Raw genomic sequence first — 23,597 nt, 5'->3', positions numbered from 1 at the left:
ATCTTAAAAAGTGTATGGTTTAGACGGGCAATAAAGGGACATAATCATTATCCTAGCTTAAAACCACTATGCTTGTCTCAACATCCAACAACCACGTATCTTGTGTATTAAAAGTACTTTATAATGAACGAAGAGTGCATTTTCATGTTTCATCTACTCTATTTCTCAGAGAAAGCTCCCTTCTCTAAATTTGTCTTATTTTTTTCATTTTGTCACATAATTGTTTTAATAAATATATCCGTTCGGCAGATATATTTTAATTTTAACACAACACATTCAAAACCCACTTTTCTTCTGCTAACTCAATTTGTGTTAAATATCATATCATGGACGTGATTACATTGACATTCTTATGCTAAACATATACCATTATAATCTTAACCATTACCGAATGGATTGCGGTATATATATTCCGAAAGGACCGAATCAAGTCTATTTCCTCACTAATGAACCCCTTTATACCAGTTGCACAAGATTATTTCATGCTGATCAGTATGGATAATCGAGAACGAGGGGCAGATCCAAGGGGAGGTAATCACTGGAGCTGTCATAGACCGGCAAGATGGCGATGGGGAAAGGCTACCGAATATTTCACAAGGTTCCACCGGACCGTGAAACTCCATATAGTGTTATAATGGAGAGCAAATCAAAGGATGAAAGTCTAATGTTCGAGTCCGATGCAGTGGTGGTCTTATGTAAGTTCAGAGATATCTTTTTCGCGATATTTTATGGAGGTAATCAATAAGAAAAATTGACGAATAGGCAATGACAGGTAGCCTTACTAAACATAGAGGTCACCCAGGTGGTTGAACTATGATATTTTTAGTTCCTTTGTCTCACGTGTTTACACCTATGTGTACTTATAGCATCTACGGTTTACAACAGCGTATATTACGGTGCAATGCGTCGAATTATTTCCAGAAATATAGACCTGAGCCGTGATTATAATCAAAAGGAGACCAACGTCCGATTATAAAAACGATGCCTTTATAAGGGTGTTAGATATCCGATACCATATAGTGATATAGCCCCCACATCGTCTAGACATGTGCACCTGTAACGCCATGACATACACACACTCTTCAAACAGGCCAAAATAGAAACAAAATAAACAGTGAGCTCGATTTGTTTCAATGGATTTAAATGGTTGCACACAAGTGGTTTTAGCATATTTAGTGTGCATGTATCATAGAAACAATGTTGATTTATCCCTGTGTTGTCCCAGTGCATATGGAGAGCATATTATGGATGGTAGACGGTACTCTCAGATTATTATATGAATTTCATTGTTATAATAATAAACATTGTCATGATTGATAAAGATGTTAAAAATAGAAAATAAAATAATAACATGTCTTTTAAGACAAGTCACGTTCTTCAGTATAGTAATCAAAGGCAATGGCTGACTGGTGGAATATAACATTGATTAGCAGGGTCAGGCCAGGCCAATTTAATGCCAATAAATGCATGTTTATGGATGAAACAGTCTTATGATACTTATTTGTTTAGAAAATTGCGAAAGAAGAAAAGAAATATCAGCAAATATTGATAGAATCCAAAGATCTTTTTTTTGTCAACAAATGCAATATGGCTTGTTAGATTATTTAGTCATGTTGGTTGGCATAATCATAACAGTTGGCTAATATCGTGAAATAACAACAAATCAGACAGTTTGTACTAAAAGTTGAAGCATGCATTAAACATTTCAAGGATTTCAAGGATGAAAGTATGAGAATCTGTACTTTACCGAGAAAGAGTTTTCCCAAATGTAACATTTGTTAGATAAGCAAGTTGTCATTGTCATTAGTGTCAAGTATGTTGGAACCTAATGCAGGCCTACCAAAGAAAACCAGCAGAGAGCAACCAAACACACTTTAAATAAGTAGCCAATCAAATTACAAACAAGATACAATCCCCATAAAGTTTGCATCGTAATGATTACAACCTGGCACATTTTCAATGGAACTAGTCATCATTGTGATGTAAACTTTATGGGGATTGTGTCTTGTTTGTTAGAAAGTGTACACATTCTTTGGTTTGGTTGTTTTTCTTTGGTAGGCATGTAATGCAGCACTAGAAATCTGCTCAGATCCGACAAGGTGCTGTGATGGGAGCACCTGGGGTGTTGTTGCATGAACAACATCACAATTTGAGACTTATGTAGTTTTGCAAAAGATTCAGCCATCAACTAGTTTAGGATGCAACAGTTTTGAAACTGAAGTACTGAAACAGAAAGCCACGTCACAAGGTTTACAGATCATCACATTTGAAACAATATGCACTACACTGGCAGTGCCACAGACCATTGCCCTCCACATCAGGGTTCTGAACTTGTGACTTTATCATCAGGAGGGAGGCTCAAATGGCCCAGAAGTTGTGTCCCATAAATGCCATCACTCACTATTCCTCAGGTCTTCACCAGCAGTTAATTGGTTAATTGTACTTTCAGGTTTAGCTTTCATCTCTTGCAGTTGATTGTGCGTTGTAACTTTTTCCTCACGGTGCCCTCATAACTGCAGTTCCTACACCCCTGCTTTGTGTCCACCTCGTAATATAGGTGAAATATTGGAAAAGGTGGCATAAAATCATACAACGGCATCAAAGGCAAATCATTTGTTTAGAGATGAATGAGCTGCAATGCTACATTGTCCATGTGTTTCAGTATCAGTACTGAGCTGCAGTGCTACATTGTCCATGTGTTTCAGCCTCAGTACTGAGCTGAATGAGCTGCAATGCTACATTGTCCATGTGTTTCAGCCCAAGTACTGAGCTGAATGAGCTGCAATGCTACATTGTCCATGTGTTTCAGCCCAAGTACTGAGCTGAATCAGCTGAAGTGCTACATTGTCTATGTGTTTCAGCCCCAGTACCGAGCTGAATGAGCTGCAGTACTACATTGTCCATGTGTTTCAGCCTCGGTACTGAGCTGAATGAGCTGCAATGCTACATTGTCCATGTGTTTGAGCCCCAGTACTGAGCTGAATGATCTGCAATGCTACCTTGTCCATGTGTTTCAGCCTCAGTACTGAGCTGAATGAGCTGCAATGTTACATTGTCCATGTGTTTCAGCCTCAGTACTGAGCTGAATGAGCTGCAATGTTACATTGTCCATGTGTTTCAGCCTCAGTACTGAGCTTAATGAGCTGCAATGCTACATTGTCCATGTGTTTCAGCCTCGGTACTGAGCTGAATGAGCTGCACTGCTACATTGTCTATGTGTTGCTACATTGTCCATGTGTTTCAGCCTCAGTTCTGAGCTGAATGAGCTGCAATGCTACATTGTCCATGTGTTTCAGCCTCAGTACTGAGCTGAATGGGCTGTAATGCTACATTGTCCATGTGTTTCAGCCTCAGTTCTGAGCTGAATGAGCTGCAATGCTACATTGTCTATGTGTTTCAGCCTCAGGACTGAGCTGAATGAGCTGCAATGCTACATTGTCCATGTGTTTCAGCCTCAGCACTGAGCTGAATGAGCTGTAGTGCTACATTGTCCATGTGTTTCAGCCACAGTACTGAGCTGAATGAGCTGTAGTGCTACATTGTCCATGTGTTTCAGCCTCAGTACTGAGCTAAATGAGCTGCAATGCTACATTGTCCATGTGTTTCAGCCTTGGTACTGAGCTAAATGAGCTGCAATGCTACTGTCCATGTGTTTCAGCCTCAGTTCTGAGCTGAATGAGCTGTAGTGCTACATTGTCCATGTGTTTCAGCCTCAGTTCTGAGATGAATGAGCTGTAGTGCTACATTGTCCATGTGTTTCAGCCTCAGTTCTGAGCTGAATGAGCTGCAATGCTACATTGTCCATGTGTTTCAGCCTTGGTACTGAGCTGAATGAGCTGCAATGCTACTGTCCATGTGTTTCAGCCTCAGTACTGAGCTGAATGAGCTGCAATGCTACATTGTCCATGTGTTTCAGCCTTGGTACTGAGCTGAATGAGCTGCAGTGCTACTGTCCATGTGTTTCAGCCTTAGTACTGAGCTGAATGAGCTGCAATGCTACCTTGTCCATGTGTTTCAGCCTCAGTACTGAGCTGAATGAGCTGCAGTGCTACTGTCCATGTGTTTCAGCCTCAGTACTGAGCTGAATGAGCTGCAATGCTTCATTGTCCATGTGTTTCAGCCTTGGTACTGAGCTGAATGAGCTGCAGTGCTACTGTCCATGTGTTTCAGCCTTAGTACTGAGCTGAATGAGCTGCAATGCTACCTTGTCCATGTGTTTCAGCCTCAGTACTGAGCTGAATGAGCTGCAGTGCTACTGTCCATGTGTTTCAGCCTCAGTACTGAGCTGAATGAGCTGCAATGCTTCATTGTCCATGTATTTCAGCCTTGGTACTGAGCTGAATGAGCTGCAATGCTACATTGACCATGTATTTCAGCCTTAGTACTGAGCTGAATGAGCTGCAATGCTACCTTGTCCATGTGTTTCAGCCTCAGTACTGAGCTGAATGAGCTGCAGTGCTACTGTCCATGTTTTTCAGCCTCAGTACTGAGCTGAATGAGCTGCAATGCTTCATTGTCCATGTGTTTCAGCCTTGGTACTGAGCTGAATGAGCTGCAATGCTACATTGTCTATGTGTTTAAGCCTTGGTACTGAGCTGAATGAGCTGCAGTGCTAAACTGTCAAAGTCTATTTCAGCCTCTAGTCTCAGCAGAATACGTTGCTATGCTACATTGTCTGTATGTTTCAGCCTCGGCGGAGATGGACACTATCAGGAAGCAGTATACCAAGGTGCTTGATGCCTACGGTTGTCTGGGGGTTCTAGGCGTCAACTTAGGTAAATATGGATATATCAACACCCTATCACCCATTGCTGGGATGTGCAGGGTATTACCATGGCCCATCAAAGTCATTTCAGGAAAAAGATACATGTCTTCTGCATGATCAGTATAAAGTTGCCAAAGTCTACACCATGTACACTGGTTGCTATTTGTGCTAGATTATGCTGTCCACGTTTGTGTCATTAGGTTTACAGTATGGTCACATTTTCATTTGTTGTCAGATCGTTTTCATAAAGAATACAAATACATTGTACATAGTAAATGGTAATAATGATGTTGATGAAGAAGAATTTCTTATTCAAATCTGAAAAAAATGCCTTGAAGTATCCAAAGGAAAAGTCTCTGATCTTCATGATTGAATCATTCAAGTCTCAATAAGAAAGCTGTGATATCCAATTTCTCAATGTTCTCAGGCCCCCATTCCACAAAGTGATCTTAGCACCAAGGTGATCGATCTCCAATCCTTAGCATTGACTTACGACAGTTGTAGTGCTAAGATAGCTTTGTGGAACAGGTCCCAGTTATGAACTTGTAAATATGGCAGACCAGACAAAGTCCCACAATGAGATCCTTTTACTTGTAAGACATGTTGCCATCCTGGTTCAACCTGTACTGACCCTAGTTCCATGGTTATTGGTAGGCCGAGAGAAGATCATGTACCTGGTGATGGTGTCGGGTTGTCTCTCTGTGGGCAAGATTACAGAATCAGAAGTATTCAAGGTGACCAGTGTTCAGTTTGTGTCGTTACGCAATGAGCCTACAGACGAGGATAGGATTGTGGAGCTTCGGAAACTGCTGTCATCTGGAACATTCTACTTCTCCTGGTCTCAGACAGGTGCGCCCTGGGACCTCAGTCTGTGTGCTCAGCGAAAACAGCAGGACACGGAGACTGACAACAGATTCTTCTGGTGAGTGGAGGAGTGGTGCTCAGGGAGACATCTTGGGGTGACTATTGGTCTGGAAATCACTATTGTGATAACTGTTGATGTTGAAAGAAACTATTGCGATAAATATTGATAGTTTTCAGTGTAACATTTTAGATGGATTTTAGAGTTGAATTAAACCTTGGAACTGAAGTTTCCTTTGGATGTGATAACCATAACAACAAATAAAAAGTAAAGTTTGAGATATGACCGATTTGTTTTTTCTTTACCCTAATAATTTAAGAAAATGAAACTTCCACATTACCACGTGTAAATTACTACCACTCATGATCAAAAGAAAAACAAATTTGAACAGCATTGTATGTGTTTTATTGATATGGTAAATACAATCAAAACTATCGATGTTCCTTGATCGGAGACTGAATTAACAATCAATTTATTGACTTTAAGTGCTTACCAATCTGCCAATAGCAACATATCGATATTTTGATTTATCGTGACACCCCTAGAGACATCATCCATTTCAATCTCCAAGGACTCATTTGGGGACTGAAGACAAATTGTTGACAGGTTCCAAGAACAGTTCACTTTGTTGGAATAATCATTCCAAGGCTTAGTTTGCTCATGATCATGTAATGATGATGATGATGATGATGATGATGATACACTTAAAATGATTGGTAGTCGTGGTAGTACAGGACTGTGAAGATCCGGGTTAGCATCAATCTTCACCAACCCATGCTTGTTGTAAAAGTCGACTAACTGGATTAGGTGGTCAGACTCGCTGACTTGGTTGATGCATGTCTTTGTATCCCAATTGCGTAGATTGATGCTCATGATGTCAATCACTGATCCAGACTCAATTAATAGTTCCACATTCATTTTCCCTCCGCTGACTCAGCTGTGGTTGTGTTCCAGGAACCGGATGCTGCACGTGCACCTACAGAGATACAGCATAGACTGTGGTCAGTGGCTGCTGAAGATCATGTGTGGCGGGGTTGAGATCCGCACCATCTACGCCGCTCACCGCCAGGCCAAGGCGTGTCTCATCACTCGTCTCAGCTGCGAGAGGGCAGGCACTCGCTTCAATGTTCGGGGCACCAATGATGACGGACATGTGGCCAACTTCTGTGAAACTGAACAGGTACAGCAATAGGTGTCCGAATGTTTATGTTAGTGTCAGGATGTTCAGCAGATGGTCAGGTGATCCCAGGTGGGGTAATTCTGGGTTAGAATTTGCCCCAAGCAACGTATGCTGGGTGCAAGAGGTGACTTAATTGATAGAGTGCTCAGACTCAGTGACTTGTTTGATTGCATGTCGTTGTACCCCTATGGTGTGGATCGAATTCCATGTGAGAATACTCCCTCAGTATGTCCCACCTTGGGGATTCCATGTGAGAATACTCCCTCAGTATGTCCTGCCTTGGGGATTCCGTAAGAGAATACTCCCTCAGTATGTCCTGCCTTGGGGGATTCCGTGTGAGAATACTTCCTCAGTATGTCCCACCTTGGGGGATTCCATGTGAGAATACTCCCTCAGTATGTCCTGCCTTGGGGGATTCTGTGTGAGAATTCTCCCTCAGTATGTCCCACCTTGGGGGATTCCATGTGAGAATACTCCCTCAGTACGTCCTGCCTTGGGGGATTCCGTGTGATAATACTCCCTCAGTATGTCCCACCTTAGGGGATTCTGTGTGATAATACTCCCTCAGTAATTCCTGCCTTGGGGGATTTCGTGTGAGAATACTCCCTCAGTATGTCCTACCTTGGGGGATTCCGTGTGAGAATACTCCCTCAGTATGTCCCACCTTGGGGGATTCTGTGTGATAATACTCCCTCAGTATGTCCTACCTTGGGGGATTCCGTGTGATAATACTCCCTCAGTATGTCCTACCTTGGGGGATTCCGTGTGATAATACTCCCTCAGTATGTCCTACCTTGGGGGATTCCGTGTGAGAATACTCCCTCAGTATGTCCCACCTTGGGGGATTTCATGTGAGAATACTCCCTCAGTATGTCCTACCTTGGGGGATTCCGTGTGATAATACTCCCTCAGTATGTCCTACCTTGGGGGATTCTGTGTGATAATACTCCCTCAGTATGTCCTACCTTGGGGGATTCCGTGTTATAATACTCCCTCAGTATGTCCCACCTTGGGGGATTCCGTGTGATTATACTCCCTCAGTATGTCCTGCCTTGGGGGATTCTGTGTGATAATACTCCCTCAGTATGTCCCACCTTGGGGATTCCATGTGAGAATACTCCCTCAGTATGTCCTGCCTTGGGGATTCCGTAAGAGAATACTCCCTCAGTATGTCCTGCCTTGGGGGATTCCGTGTGAGAATACTTCCTCAGTATGTCCCACCTTGGGGGATTCCATGTGAGAATACTCCCTCAGTATGTCCTGCCTTGGGGGATTCTGTGTGAGAATTCTCCCTCAGTATGTCCCACCTTGGGGGATTCCATGTGAGAATACTCCCTCAGTACGTCCTGCCTTGGGGGATTCCGTGTGATAATACTCCCTCAGTATGTCCCACCTTAGGGGATTCTGTGTGATAATACTCCCTCAGTAATTCCTGCCTTGGGGGATTTCGTGTGAGAATACTCCCTCAGTATGTCCTACCTTGGGGGATTCCGTGTGAGAATACTCCCTCAGTATGTCCCACCTTGGGGGATTCTGTGTGATAATACTCCCTCAGTATGTCCCACCTTGGGGGATTCCGTGTGATAATACTCCCTCAGTATGTCCTACCTTGGGGGATTCCGTGTGAGAATACTCCCTCAGTATGTCCCACCTTGGGGGATTTCATGTGAGAATACTCCCTCAGTATGTCCTACCTTGGGGGATTCCGTGTGATAATACTCCCTCAGTATGTCCTACCTTGGGGGATTCTGTGTGATAATACTCCCTCAGTATGTCCTACCTTGGGGGATTCCGAGTTATAATACTCCCTCAGTATGTCCCACCTTGGGGGATTCCGTGTGATAATACTCCCTCAGAATGTCCTGCCTTGGGGGATTCTGTGTGATAATACTCCCCTCAGTATGTCCCGCCTTGGGGATTCCGTAAGAGAATACTCCCTCAGTATGTCCCGCCTTGGGGATTCCGTAAGAGAATACTCCCTCAGTATGTCCTACCTTGGGGGATTCCGTGTGATAATACTCCCTCAGTACGTCCTGCCTTGGGGGATACCGTATGATAATACTCCCTCAGTATGTCCTACCTTGGGGGATTCCGTGTGATAATACTCCCTCAGTACGTCCTGCCTTGGGGGATTCTGTGTGAGAATTCTCCCTCAGTATGTCCCACCTTGGGGGATTCCATGTGAGAATACTCCCTCAGTACGTCCTGCCTTGGGGGATTCCGTGTGATAATACTCCCTCAGTATGTCCCACCTTAGGGGATTCTGTGTGATAATACTCCCTCAGTAATTCCTGCCTTGGGGGATTTCGTGTGAGAATACTCCCTCAGTATGTCCTACCTTGGGGGATTCCGTGTGAGAATACTCCCTCAGTATGTCCCACCTTGGGGGATTCTGTGTGATAATACTCCCTCAGTATGTCCCACCTTGGGGGATTCCGTGTGATAATACTCCCTCAGTATGTCCTACCTTGGGGGATTCCGTGTGATAATACTCCCTCAGTATGTCCTACCTTGGGGGATTCCGTGTGAGAATACTCCCTCAGTATGTCCCACCTTGGGGGATTTCATGTGAGAATACTCCCTCAGTATGTCCTACCTTGGGGGATTCCGTGTGATAATACTCCCTCAGTATGTCCTACCTTGGGGGATTCTGTGTGATAATACTCCCTCAGTATGTCCTACCTTGGGGGATTCCGTGTTATAATACTCCCTCAGTATGTCCCACCTTGGGGGATTCCGTGTGATAATACTCCCTCAGTATGTCCTGCCTTGGGGGATTCTGTGTGATAATACTCCCTCAGTATGTCCCACCTTGGGGATTCCATGTGAGAATACTCCCTCAGTATGTCCTGCCTTGGGGATTCCGTAAGAGAATACTCCCTCAGTATGTCCTGCCTTGGGGGATTCCGTGTGAGAATACTTCCTCAGTATGTCCCACCTTGGGGGATTCCATGTGAGAATACTCCCTCAGTATGTCCTGCCTTGGGGGATTCTGTGTGAGAATTCTCCCTCAGTATGTCCCACCTTGGGGGATTCCATGTGAGAATACTCCCTCAGTACGTCCTGCCTTGGGGGATTCCGTGTGATAATACTCCCTCAGTATGTCCCACCTTAGGGGATTCTGTGTGATAATACTCCCTCAGTAATTCCTGCCTTGGGGGATTTCGTGTGAGAATACTCCCTCAGTATGTCCTACCTTGGGGGATTCCGTGTGAGAATACTCCCTCAGTATGTCCTACCTTGGGGGATTCCGTGTGATAATACTCCCTCAGTATGTCCCACCTTGGGGGATTCCGTGTGAGAATACTCCCTCAGTATGTCCTGCCTTCGGGGATTCTGTGTGATAATACTCCCTCAGTATGTCCCACCTTGGGGATTCCATGTGAGAATACTCCCTCAGTATGTCCTGCCTTGGGGATTCCGTAAGAGAATACTCCCTCAGTATGTCCTGCCTTGGGGGATTCCGTGTGAGAATACTTCCTCAGTATGTCCCACCTTGGGGGATTCCATGTGAGAATACTCCCTCAGTATGTCCTGCCTTGGGGGATTCTGTGTGAGAATTCTCCCTCAGTATGTCCCACCTTGGGGGATTCCATGTGAGAATACTCCCTCAGTACGTCCTGCCTTGGGGGATTCCGTGTGATAATACTCCCTCAGTATGTCCCACCTTAGGGGATTCTGTGTGATAATACTCCCTCAGTAATTCCTGCCTTGGGGGATTTCGTGTGAGAATACTCCCTCAGTATGTCCTACCTTGGGGGATTCCGTGTGAGAATACTCCCTCAGTATGTCCCACCTTGGGGGATTCCGTGTGATAATACTCCCTCAGTATGTCCTACCTTGGGGGATTCCGTGTGATAATACTCCCTCAGTATGTCCTACCTTGGGGGATTCCGTGTGAGAATACTCCCTCAGTATGTCCTACCTTGGGGGATTCCGTGTGAGAATACTCCCTCAGTATGTCCCACCTTGGGGGATTTCATGTGAGAATACTCCCTCAGTATGTCCTACCTTGGGGGATTCCGTGTGATAATACTCCCTCAGAATGTCCTACCTTGGGGGATTCTGTGTGATAATACTCCCTCAGTATGTCCTACCTTGGGGGATTCCGTGTTATGATACTCCCTCAGTATGTCCCACCTTGGGGGATTCCGTGTGATAATACTCCCTCAGTATGTCCTGCCTTGGGGGATTCTGTGTGATAATACTCCCCTCAGTATGTCCCGCCTTGGGGATTCCGTAAGAGAATACTCCCTCAGTATGTCCCGCCTTGGGGATTCCGTAAGAGAATACTCCCTCAGTATGTCCTACCTTGGGGGATTCCGTGTGGTAATACTCCCTCAGTACGTCCTGCCTTGGGGGATACCGTATGATAATACTCCCTCAGTATGTCCTACCTTGGGGGATTCCGTGTGATAATACTCCCTCAGTACGTCCTGCCTTGGGGGATACCGTATGATAATACTCCCTCAGTATGTCCCACCTTGGGGGATTCCGTGTGATAATACTCCCTCAGTACGTCCTGCCTTGGGGGATTCCGTGTTATAATACTCCCTCAGTATATCCCACCTTGGGGGATTCCGTGTGAGAATACTCCCTCAGTATGTCCCACCTTGGGGGATTCCGTGTGAGAATACTTCCTCAGTATATCCCACCTTGGGGGATTCCGTGTGAGAATACTCCCTCAGTATGTCCCACCTTGGGGGATTCCGTGTGATAATACTCCCTCAGTATATCCCACCTTGGGGGATTCCGTGTGAGAATACTCCCTCAGTATGTCCTGCTCATTGTAAAAGTCGACTTAGATTATCTTGGTATCAATATGTATCCCATGTGGCGTTGTCTCATGGTGCCCATACAAGAGAGATTGTTGTTTGTCTGCTTTGTTTTGTCCAGATTCTACAATCTACAGGCTTCTGGGGTGTAGACTGCAGAACTGACTGTGGCATGAATATTTACTCTCTCTCTCTCTCTCTGTCTGTCTTTCAGGTGACATTTCTAGACGATCAAGTGAGCTCTTTCATCCAGACGCGAGGCTCAGTTCCGCTGTTCTGGGAACAAACAGGGATACAGGTGAGTCTGTGGGAAGTGTTACAGACCACTCCATCCCTCACAGGACACGCCTGTGGTGAATCTGGGGAAGTAGTACTGGTCCCAAGTAAACCAGCTGACTAATGAGGATTGGGAGACAACAATATGTGGCCTGACTAGTTGTGTGTCGTCATTACACAACTTTGGTTGTTGCTCATGCTATCAACCACTAGTTTGGCCTGTCCAGGATCTATTATGGGCCACCGTTATAAAGCTGGAACATTGCTGACTTTGGATAAAACAACATTCACTCTTTTCTGGACTCATTTCATCTTCAAACAAGATCAAAGTTTATGTAAATTCTGATACTGCTGTGCTTGTTACGGTTATTAATTTTGTTTGACATTTCATTTTAAAGCCATCAACATATCAATCTGAATTTGAGCAAGTCCATTTCTTGTTGTCACTGTACATAGACCTACAGTACCATTCTTTGTAGGTTGGCTCTCACAAAATCCACATGTCGCGTGGGTACGAGGCATCCGCCCCATCCTACGATCGCCACTTGCAGATGATCAAGAAGCAGTATGGAGACCAGGTCCTCGTCAATCTGCTGGGATGCAAGGAAGGAGAGAAGATGCTCAGTCAGGCTTATCAGGTAGAGTTAGCATTAAGCTAAATGGCAACAAATAGACATGAATGTCTGCATGACGTTTGACGTTTTATTATTTGGTGTCATAGATGAATCTGATAATTGGTACTATAAAAATCTCAAGTCTATGACAAATTGATTTGGATGGTTGTCTTTTCATTTACAACGCATGGTGAACAGTTTTTGTAAAATTCTTTAAACATGTTAAAAACAGAAAAGCTTACCTGATTTATTAGCCTCAGGTTTCAGTTTCAGTTAGTAGTAGGTAGGCTTTAGTTAGTGGTAGAAAGGTTTCAGTTAGTGGTAGGTAGGCTTCAGTTAGTGGTAGGTAGGCTTCAGTTAGTGGTAGATATGCTGCAGTTAGTGGTAGGTAGGCTTCAGTTAGTGGTAGATAGGCTTCAGTTAGTGGTAGATAGGCTTCAGTTAGTGGTAGGTAGGCTTCAGTTAGTGGTAGGTAGGCTTCAGTTAGTGGTAGATAGGCTTCAGTTAGTGGTAGGTAGGCTTCAGTTAGTGGTAGATATTCTTCAGTTAGTGGTAGATAGGCTTCGGTTAGTGGTAGATATTCTTCAGTTAGTGGTAGAAAGGTTTCAGTTAGTGGTAGATATTCTTCAGTTAGTGGTAGGTAGGCTTCAGTTAGTGGTAGGTAGGCTTCAGTTAGTGGTAGATAGGCTTCAGTTAGTGGTAGATAGGCTTCAGTTAGTTGTAGGTAGGCTTCAGTTAGTGGTAGGTAGGCTTCAATTAGTGGTAGATAGGCTTCAATTAGTGGTAGGTAGGCTTCGGTTAGTGGTAGATAGGCTTCAGTTAGTTGTAGGTAGGCTTCAGTTAGTGGTAGGTAGGCTTCAATTAGTGGTAGGTAGGCTTCAGTTAGTGGTAGGTAGGCTTCAGTTAGTGGTAGATAGGTTTCAGTTACTGGTACAAGAATGCTTCGGCTGATCCTCCTTGGGGCACTTATTGCATTTTCCTGGCTCAAGAAAATCTACATGACGTAGTTGTAACCATTTTCCTTAAAAAAAAATGTTACCACACAAAAAACTTCGTTTTTGTATGATATACGTCCACCCTTATGGTGCCTCACCCTACACGGCGCGTCACGCCAAGGGAAGCAACTCTCACCCAAATCACTTTCCTTGTATCATCTGACAAAGACAGACGTGCCTGTTTTTTTCAAGACTAACAAAAGTACAAGATAATCGTACGTACAAGAACCATGGCAGACCAAACTGTATGTATAAACTTGTATTGTAAAGTTAGACACCAGGGCCATTAAAAACGGCTTGGGGTTTTAAATGTTATATCATCGGGCTTTGGCCTACAATCTTTTCCTTTAATAAACCCAAGGTGGTGTGTTAATTATATTTAAATTAAACTTACCTTTCTTTTACGTTTTTTTTTACACCTTTGCGCGTAACATGCCCACTTTGGTGTTATAATTATACTACGACATTGGCTATTAGTATCGCGTTACCAATCGCATTCTAAATTAAGCCTTTGCTTCTAGTTTCACAATTTATGCACGTATCTTTCCGATCTTTCAATCGCACTGATACACTTTATTACCCTTCCCGCCCAACTCAGAAATTACAGTCTTTTTTACAGACCTTCAAACTGTGTACGGGGTGTTCGGCATCCATTCCCCCCCAAGACAGGCATGATACTTGCCTCAAGTGTTTGGCGGAAGATGGGCATGACGATTGGTCATGCCCGATCTGTATTGCTTTCACCCCCCGGGCTCAAGAGACAAGTGGATCTCTTGCACTTTAAGGGTCTCTTGAAGGCAAGGGTGGATATTAGATCGGCAAAGACTGTCTCCTCCGCTCCCTCCCCGGGGGCCAGGGGAGAAGGCTCTAGGGTCCCCGTAACAATCACTGCATCCTCTCCTGCACCGTCTTTGGCGGACATCTCTGCCTTGTTGAGGTCGCAGATGGCGTCGATGATGGAGGAGGTAAAGTCTCAGCTCCGAGAGGAGATGCGGACCGAGCTTTCCCCATTGTCGGCGCCGGACGCGGCTTCGAGACCTTGTGTTATGTCCTGCGTCAGCCGAGGCAGGCCACTTGGTCTCAGGGACGATCTCAGACCGGGCTTTGGCGCTGGTTCGAGGTCGCTCCCCAGCGGAGGGGTGGCGTTCACTACCGACGCACAGTTCTCCCTAGCGGAGCCAGACGCCTCTTCCGAGGCCGAGGCTTCCTCTAGCGGATTCCTAGCCAAGAGCCAGGTGGGTTCCTTTGAACCCCCAGCACCTCGGGACCAGGACTCGGCTTCGGGCCGGGTGCAGCCCGGGGATGCGAAGGCCCAGGCCTTCGGGCGTCCCCTTCCGACTTCGTCTGCCTCTTCTCTCGGGGAAGAGTCGATTAATTTTGGCTCGGAATCGAGAGAGGAGGAGTGGATGGAGGAGGGGTGAGACGACTCGGAGACCTCGGGAACATTTTCCTTTGCTTCCTCGTTGAGGCATGTACGGGACAAGATTGTCCAGGTACTGCCTCAGGTGGCTGCGCCCATGCCCCAGTCCGATCCAACTGAGCTCCGCCTTCCCGGGGACGCTTTTGCTCCGAGCTAGGTGCCCCAGGTGCGGCTCCGTATTCTGTCCTCACTGGTGCATGAAGTCATCAACCCTCTGTTGTCGGGTGCCCGCAGGAAGTTATTAAGCGGTACCCGTTAGCAGAGGATGGTGACTTTGAGGTACCGGCGGTGGACGAATGCATCTGGACCTCCGTTACCCTGGGGGGGTCTTCGACCCCCAACTTGGCTAAGGTCAAGCAGGGCCGGCGGTTGCCACCCTTTCCCCGCATGCAGTGCGGAGCTGAAGGCTGCTTACGTTTGCTTCTAAGGAGCAATATCGCAACGCATGTTAGCAGCTCCGTGTGTCCGTACACTCCACATATCTGTCGGCTGTACAGAGGGAGTTAGCGGGAGAGGGGCAGGCTGACTCTTCGGATTTGGCCGCGCAACTTACGGAGGTCCATAGTCATCTTGCGAGGGACGCTATTCGTAGCTGTGCCTCGCAGATGATGTGCGCAGTCATGGGCATGCGCAGGCTGTGGATGTCGGTATCCAAATACTCGGCTTCCACACGCCAGGATCTACTTGCTTTGCCATATAAGATGGGTGCCACCCTCTTCCCTGGGGCTCAGCAGGTGGTCCGAGAGGCCGCACAGTTGTATGCCTCCATCAAGGATTCTAAGGCCTTGTTGGAGGTACCATGCGTTAAACCGCGTAAGCGGACCTCTCCACTTGACTCCTCCTATGCTGACGCGCCGGGTCAGAAGTCGACACCTGCTTGGAAGCAGCCGCTTCCTTCAGGTACGGGCGCCGAGAGGAGCAAGAGAGGCTGGGGCCGGGGCAAGGCAGCTGGTCAATCCCTTTTCTGCAGATCTCGTAGCTGTGCTTGAGTTCCTCCAGTCGCGACTAGATGACGGCCTGGCCGCATCAACAGTCCGGGGGTACTCTAAAGCTATCGCAGCTTTTCACGTCCCTGTCGACGGGGCACTTCTGGGTGCGCACCCATTAGTGCAGGGCTTTTTAGCAGGTGTGGACAGGATCTGACCGCCTGTCCGGCGGATCAGTCCCCCTTTGGACTTGTCAATCGTTCTTGATTGGCTGTCCGGTCCTTCCTTTCGGGATCTGTCGTCTCTCTCTCTTCAGCTGTTGAGCTTGAAGACGGCGTTCCTTGTGGCGGTAATGTCCGGCAGACGGGTAGGTGACATTCACGCAATGTCAGCCAATCCCGAACTAACTGTCTTTCACCGGGACAGGGTCAGTATTCGCCTGCCGGACTCTTACCGTCCTAAGGTCGCACACGCCTTCCACGTGAAGGCTCCTATTGAGCTACCTGCTCTTTCACAGCCTTCCTCGTCGGGGACCACTACAAGACATGCTCATGTCTTGGATATCAGCAGGACCCTCAAGTCCTATATCAGCAGAACTAAGGGTATCCGTAAGGATAATCAACTATTTTGCTGTTATGGCGGTAGGAAGGCTGGCTCACCTGCGAGCAAACAGACTATCTCCAGGTGGATAGTGTCTACTATCTGTACTTCGTACACCCTTCAAGGCAGGGACCCCCCTACCAAGTTGAAGGCTCATTCGGTTAGAGCAGTGGCTACGACACAAGCGTACGCCGCAGCTCTGCCCATTGAGGAGATCTGCTCCGCGGCTATTTGGAGCCAGCCGAGCACGTTCATCAAACATTACCAACTCGACAAACACTCAAGCGAGCGTGCTTGGTTTGGTCAGTCAGTTCTCTGAACTGGGCAAAGTTCTGCATCTCTAGCCGATTGAGCCTTCCAGATTTTAGACCGCCCAGACCGGTTATAAAACTGCTCAGTAACAGTCCGGATTATATCTTATACGGTCGATAACAATACCAGCCATTACTACTCGATAATCATCGTATTTGCACATGCACTCCTTCGATTCACGGGGACCCTCTGGCCTAGCTCTGCGCGGGTTTATAGTCTCTCGTGATCTGTGCCCCCATATCACTTGTTCAAAAAAGTGTGTGTTGGGGGAGGGGGTGTGTGGGTGTCTCGAGTTCTCGATATGATAAGCCACGAAGAATGGCTCTTTTCATTGTGTATGGTCGACCATGCCCTGTCTCCAGCCCCCGCCTTTCGACGGTGGTGCCTCACGCTAAGGTTGGTTCCATTTATTGAAATCTTGTTATCCCCCGCCGCGCGAAAGCGCGAAGCGGGGGATATAGTATTCACGGCCGTCCGTACGTCCCACCTGTTTGTTGCCGCGATATCTCAAGAACTAAACACTGGATTGTCTTCATATTTGGAACTATGGTGTATATACAGACTCCGCAGACACCAGTCGGTTTTGGTGACCTTGATCCCATTTTCAAGGTCACAGCAGACAAATCTGCTTTTAGAGTTGGAAAACGGTGTTGCCGCGATATCTCAAGAACTAAACACTGGATTGTCTTCATATTTGGAACTATGGTGTATATACAGACTCCCCAGACACCAGTCGGTTTTGGTGACCTTGATCCCATTTTCAAGGTCACAGCAGACAAATCTGCTTTTAGAGTTGGAAAACGGTGTTGCCGCGATATCTCAAGAACTAAACACTGGATTGTCTTCATATTTGGAACTATGGTGTATATACAGACTCCGCAGACACCAGTCGGTTTTGGTGACCTTGATCCCATTTTCAAGGTCACAGCAGGCAAATCTGCTTTTAGAGTTGGAAAACGGTGTTGCCGCGATATCTCAAGAACTAAACCTCTCGATTGTCTTCATATTTGGAACTATGGTGTATATACAGACACCGCAGACACCAGTCGGTTTTGGTGACCTTGACCCCATTTTCAAGGTCACAGCAGGCAAATCTGCTTTTGGAGTTAGAAAACGGTGTTGCCGCGATATCTCAAGAACTAATCGCTGGATTGTCTTCATATTTGGAACTATAGTGTATATACAGACACCGCATACACCTGTCAGATTTGGTGACCTTGACCCCATTTTCAAGGTCACAGCAGGCAAATCTGTTTTTGGAGTTGGAAAACGGTGTTGCCACAATATCTCAAGAACTAATCGCTGGATTGTCTTCATATTTGGTACTATGGTGTATATGGCGGGGGATATTTCGTCACTCTGTGACAAATACTTGTTTATTCATTGAAATAATCAAAATACGATGTATTTATGCACGCTTGTTGCTGACGGATGCCACTTCCTAGATTATCTTTAGGAGTCTATCTTGATGCAATAAGTGCCCCAAGGAGGATTTAATCTGAAAGAGAATTTTACAAACCTGTAGAGGTTATGAATTCTCTGATGAAATCCTCCTTGGGGCACGGCCACCCACCTCCCCACATTCCGTCAGCATTAGACATATGGAAAGGCATTTGGGTGAGAGTTGCTTCCCTTGGGGTGACGCACCGTGGAGGGTGAGGCACCATAAGGGTGGACATATATCATACAAAAACGAAGTTTTTTGTGTGGTAACATTTTTTATTAAGGAAAATGGTTACAACTGTGTCATGTAGATTTTCTTGAGCTAGGAAAATGCAATAAGTGCCCTAAGGAGGATTTCATCAGAGAATTCATAACCTCTACAGGTTTGTAAAATTTTGTTTCCTTCCTTTTACCTTCAGAACCACCACAAAGCATCTGTACACAGTCAGGACACGCCCTACTATGAGTTTGACTACCACTCAGAAGTCCGAGGCAATCTTAAAAACTTGGAAAAGCTCAAGAGCAGAATAATCAAACATGTTCACAACTTTGAATTTTTCGACTCCGAGAAATCTGGAATCAAAAGGTATGTCTCCGGTCTGTTGTCAATTTGACCTTGAAAATCTTTCAAACAGAGAAAATTAGTCTTCCTTTCATTTGGGATTGACATATCATATTTTTTCATCATTATTGACAATGTTTCTATATGTCCAAGTGTGACACATGTATGTATTGTGTGTTCTACAGACAGCAGACGGGGACCATCCGGACCAACTGTGTGGACTGCCTGGACCGGACTAACTCTGTACAGAGCATGATAGGGATGGAGGTAAGCTGGCCACGTGGTGGGCAGGGATTGATCAGCTCCAAGATAGTGACATGGGTAGGGTCTCTGTTATAACTACATGTCCCTTGCTGTGTTGTGGGGTAGCCTAGGGCTTGAAGCAATCGCTCAGCAGGCGTGAGTTCAATTCCTCATATGGGTACAAGGCGTGATCCCCATTTCTTGTGTCCCCATCATGATATGGCTGGAATAGTGCTTCATGCAGTGTCAAATCCAACTCAATCACTCTTTTTCTGTGTTGGTAATGTTAAAATGTTCTACAGATCCTGCCGAAGCAGATTGAAAGTCTGGGACTAGCCAACAAGCCACAGATGTTGTCAAGGTTCCAGGAGGTGTACAAGCAGATCTGGGGGCTCAACGGCGACCATGTTAGCAAGATCTATGCTGGAACAGGTGCACTTGGTGGTGGGAGGTCAAAGGTATAGCATCAGCTTACTCTCAGGGGGTTGGGGGTAGTAGTGTTGTGTAGGTGTGACAGCTTTACTTCACAGGCACTAAGGAGACCTGGACTGTGTCATACTACATGTTATGTCTGGAGAACCACTTACACTAAGCACCCTTCAATGTGATAGCATCTCTGAAGATCAATCAAGTCAAATCCCAAATGGGACACTATCATTTCACTAACATAAGAGTAACTAACAGTTCATTTATAGCGATTGTGGAGTTCACTTAAAGTATCATTCTTTCTGGGTCTACCTATCTGCAACACCAGTCAAGTTGTGGCAAATTATTAGCCCCAAAATACATGAACATTGTTGGCTACATATGGTCAACATTATCTTTCATTATCATGATTATATCATCCAAAACATGTGCCCAACAGTAACAAGCATATTCCAGTTAATTTAGCAGGTTGTGTCAGGAATAAGGTTTATAAGGTGCTGTCGGATCAGATGATAAAGGATGTGTTTGCTGTGCACGACATCAAATTGAGATGAAGGGTCATGTTTGTTGTGTGTTTGTATTCACTGTGATGAAGGGGGAAAGGTTCCATGTTGCCACAGTCTGTCTTACTTCTTTCACAGTACTCAGACGCAGCTAGATCGGCAACTCGGACCATACAGAACAACTTCCTCGATAACAGTAAACAGGAAGCCATTGATATCCTGTTGCTAGGCAGCTCTTTATATGGAGAGCTGGCAGACAAGGCCAGGTCATTGCTGAGTCCCCGGTGTCTTCATGGTGTGTACAGAACTATTATCACCGTACAGTAGGATAGAGTTAATCTCATGACACGTGTACATTTGTACGTGTACCAGTTTAGGATTGATAGTGTATTCAACGGGATGCTTCCCTATACGTTTTAGCTCACCTGATTGAAAGTCAAGTGAGCTTACGTCATGACATGTTGTCCGTCCAGTGCCCACCGAATTCAAATCTAATTTTGAACATGGTCGCACTTATTTCTCTTTAAATGTGGTGAGCTTCAGAGTCTTGTTTCCATGGTTACTCTAGTTTTAGGTAGGAGATAGGAAGTAAGTTGAAACATGTTGATTATGACATGATGAATGTCCTCCATAGTTGTAAACAGGAGTGTTGTTAGTGTAAATTAGAGCAGTCTGTTTCATGATGCTGGACCCATTCTTGGTTTTGCATGTATTTATGAATACTGTTCATAAACACCAAGTTTAAGGAGAATATTTTGAGCCTAAACAGTTCAGGCATAACTATTTTGAATTAAAATAACAGCAGTGAGTTGATCGATTTAGATGGATTTGACTACAGAAAGTGCTCTTACTTTGATGTGTGATTACGAGGATGAAGCTGTAGACTGATGGTGTGTTGCAGCTGCCCCCAGCATCCTGTACGGCATGGTGCAGCGATATAAGGAGTACACCAAGCCCACACAACTCAGGGTCGGGGTCGGTACGTGGAACGTCAATGGCGGCAAACACTTTCGTAGTGTGGCGTTCAAACACCAGTCTGTCAGTGACTGGCTGCTGGATGCACACAAGAAGGCAAAACCAGGTAAGTTGTGCTTACGGAACTGTTGGATTCCACAGTTTGAAAATCTAGATTATGTATGATCCTTATTATATATGCAGAAGTTACTTGACATAACATTTGTATTTGATTAGAATAATAGTAGGTCCCAGAGATTGATTAATACCTTCATCATCTTTGTAGTGTCTGTAATTGAAATAGTTATGAACTATTATCATAAAATGGGTAGGTTTCTCGGCAGGATAAAGCCCACGGATAAAAACGATATCCGTTGGGGTCATATGCGGATAGAGATGTAAATATCAAAGGAGTCACCCTTGTCATTCGGCGATCGAGTCAGAATTAACCATTGGGAAACTGGATAAACTACAGGGATAATTGGTATCATTATCGAAAGAACAGTCTAATATACTGAAAATCAGTGTCTTGCATCAGTCTTGAATATACTGACAGTCAAGTGACAGGCTTGTCTCCCTACTCCTGTGTTATGTCGTTCCTCTCTCAGGGAGGGATCCAACAATGTTCATCAAATCTGTTCAGACAAAATCATCATGTCCTGTAAATCCTTATAAACACTGGTAGATTTAGAGTTCATTCCAACTATAGAATCTGAAGACATTTTTTTTTAATCTTCCAAAGTGTTGATTTGGCCACTGAACTGATTTTTTATTTGTAGGCACCTTGGAAGATGAGTCGGTTGACTATGAGAAGCCTGTGGACATTTATGCAATAGGGTTTGAGGAAATAGTGGACTTGAATGCAAGCAACATCATGAGTGCAAGGTAAGGAATTTATTGTTACATCACCTCAGCTATCTCAGATAAAACCCTTGTACTTTTGCCAGTGGCCACGATCCAAAAAAGTTCATTCTCAGTTGTAATTGCAACTTTGTCAACTGATATATTTATTGTAGTCACCATATGGCTCGTAAGATTGATATTTGAAGTGTAAATAATCTGAAAATGTAACTTGGCGCCCTTGGTAAAACATAACATGGAGCCCTGCAAGCGAACAAGATTGGAGGAATCATCACTTCCTGAATGATTCAAGCAATCAGAAATGTTTATCATTCCGTTCACTTTTTGAATATTCAACATGTTTCAACTTTAGATACAGTAAGTTACGTTTATAACAAACACGCTTATCACAAACTGACATATATAAGAAACTGGGTTTTTCCCCAGCCATTTGTTGTATATTTGATCATATAAAATTGATTGATATAACGAACACGTTTATAACAAAATAATAGATATAACAAACTCATTTTGTGGTCCCCTGTGTACTCTATGAATGACAATGTTTATGTTAATACGAACTGTTAATCTCTGAGCTGTTCATGTGTTACAATGCTCATCTCTTCAAAGCAGCAATAAACAATTGAAGGCAAGTGATTAACTGGATCAAGGACTGACACCTTGTCCTCAATTTGCACCCTCAACTAAGAATTGACTCCTATGTCTGTATGTTAATGAAACTATCAATAAGATATCTATAGCATGTATTTACTTATGTAATGCATTTTATGTCATTATGGGATGCCTGCAGTCAAAATACTTACAACTAACTACAGTTATAACAAACTAAAATAAGTGGTCCTTTGAGTTTGTTATAACCGTACTTCACTGTTTATATATGAACATGGTGAAGATATGATCAATTACACCATGCACAGTGAGTACGACTCAAGACAACTGTAAGGCTATTTCCATTTGTACATTTATCCTCTGTTTACAATTATTGGTGGTTAAAATTTGATTGCAGCACAGCAAATGCCCGTGAGTGGCAAAAGGATTTGTTGAAGACGATCTCGCGAGACAACAAATATGTGCAGCTGACTCACATTCAGTTGGTGGGCGTCGTCCTCTACGTCTTCATCAGGCCACACCTTGCGCCATTCATTAGGTCAGTACCAGGCACTACACATGGCTGCTGTTAGTTCAGGCTTGAAGAAATAAGATTAGAACATGTTTTAAGTCATTTATTCAAATCACCAACTAAATATGTTTCAATTTTACCAGGCTTTGTTTCAGTGTGTTGAGTCAACAATCTCCGATATATGCCTTCTCCAACACTTGCTAATAGCTGTAACTAACAAGGGAATTAATTTCAGATTAACCAGTTAAATGTCATATGTTAGATGAGAACAACTGTTCAGGGACAACTCATGATAAGAATATGTAATTTTGTTATTGGTTACATTTTTGTCGACTTTGCAGTAATTAGACAGACATTAAGGAAACAATGGATGTACAGTGATGATTTACATGTAATATATAAAAAGTAACTGTTGTATCATGCTTATTTCTTATTTCTTATTTATGCTCATGCTTGGCAATCTAGATCCAGGCGACACTCATTTAAAGTTAGAAAATATATACCATGGATAAAGAAATCAGATACAACTTGTGTTTTCATACAAAAATCATTCTAGTAATAATTATTTCGGAAGAAATGCCAAGTATTGCTGTCAAGCAACATCAGTTCCGGGCTGGCTTCCAAACACTGGTGACATCTCCAGTGGAACCTGAAACAGCTAGAAAAAAATCTTGAGATCTTCTACTCCCGTGCACAGGTTAACCCTTTCATACCCCGCGCATTATAGGTACGAAAAGCTTGCGTTTTGGCGATATATGTT

General features: G+C 44.6%; 1 protein-coding gene across 2 annotated transcripts in view; it reads left to right on the top strand.

Annotated features, from left to right (window-relative positions):
* Positions 1-552: 552 nt before the first annotated feature.
* Positions 553-23,597, top strand: part of LOC124142912 (synaptojanin-1-like) — a 77,903-nt gene continuing 54,858 nt past the window's right edge. For both annotated transcript variants that reach the window (XM_046511629.2, XM_046511628.2), the window contains exons 1-13: positions 553-695; positions 4,689-4,775; positions 5,420-5,687; positions 6,582-6,807; positions 11,797-11,880; positions 12,338-12,496; positions 18,588-18,754; positions 18,916-18,997; positions 19,276-19,431; positions 20,041-20,197; positions 20,804-20,983; positions 21,636-21,741; positions 22,724-22,864. In XM_046511629.2, coding sequence (XP_046367585.2) covers positions 563-695; positions 4,689-4,775; positions 5,420-5,687; positions 6,582-6,807; positions 11,797-11,880; positions 12,338-12,496; positions 18,588-18,754; positions 18,916-18,997; positions 19,276-19,431; positions 20,041-20,197; positions 20,804-20,983; positions 21,636-21,741; positions 22,724-22,864 — 1,946 coding nt within the window. In that variant the 5' untranslated portion in view covers positions 553-562. The remainder of the gene's footprint in view (positions 696-4,688; positions 4,776-5,419; positions 5,688-6,581; positions 6,808-11,796; positions 11,881-12,337; positions 12,497-18,587; positions 18,755-18,915; positions 18,998-19,275; positions 19,432-20,040; positions 20,198-20,803; positions 20,984-21,635; positions 21,742-22,723; positions 22,865-23,597) is intronic.

Source organism: Haliotis rufescens, unplaced genomic scaffold, assembly GCF_023055435.1.
Source record: "Haliotis rufescens isolate VD_foot unplaced genomic scaffold, xgHalRufe1.0.p SCAF_6, whole genome shotgun sequence".
NCBI classification, from domain to species: Eukaryota; Metazoa; Mollusca; class Gastropoda; order Lepetellida; family Haliotidae; genus Haliotis; species Haliotis rufescens.
This window is presented reverse-complemented; position numbering and strand designations above follow the sequence as displayed.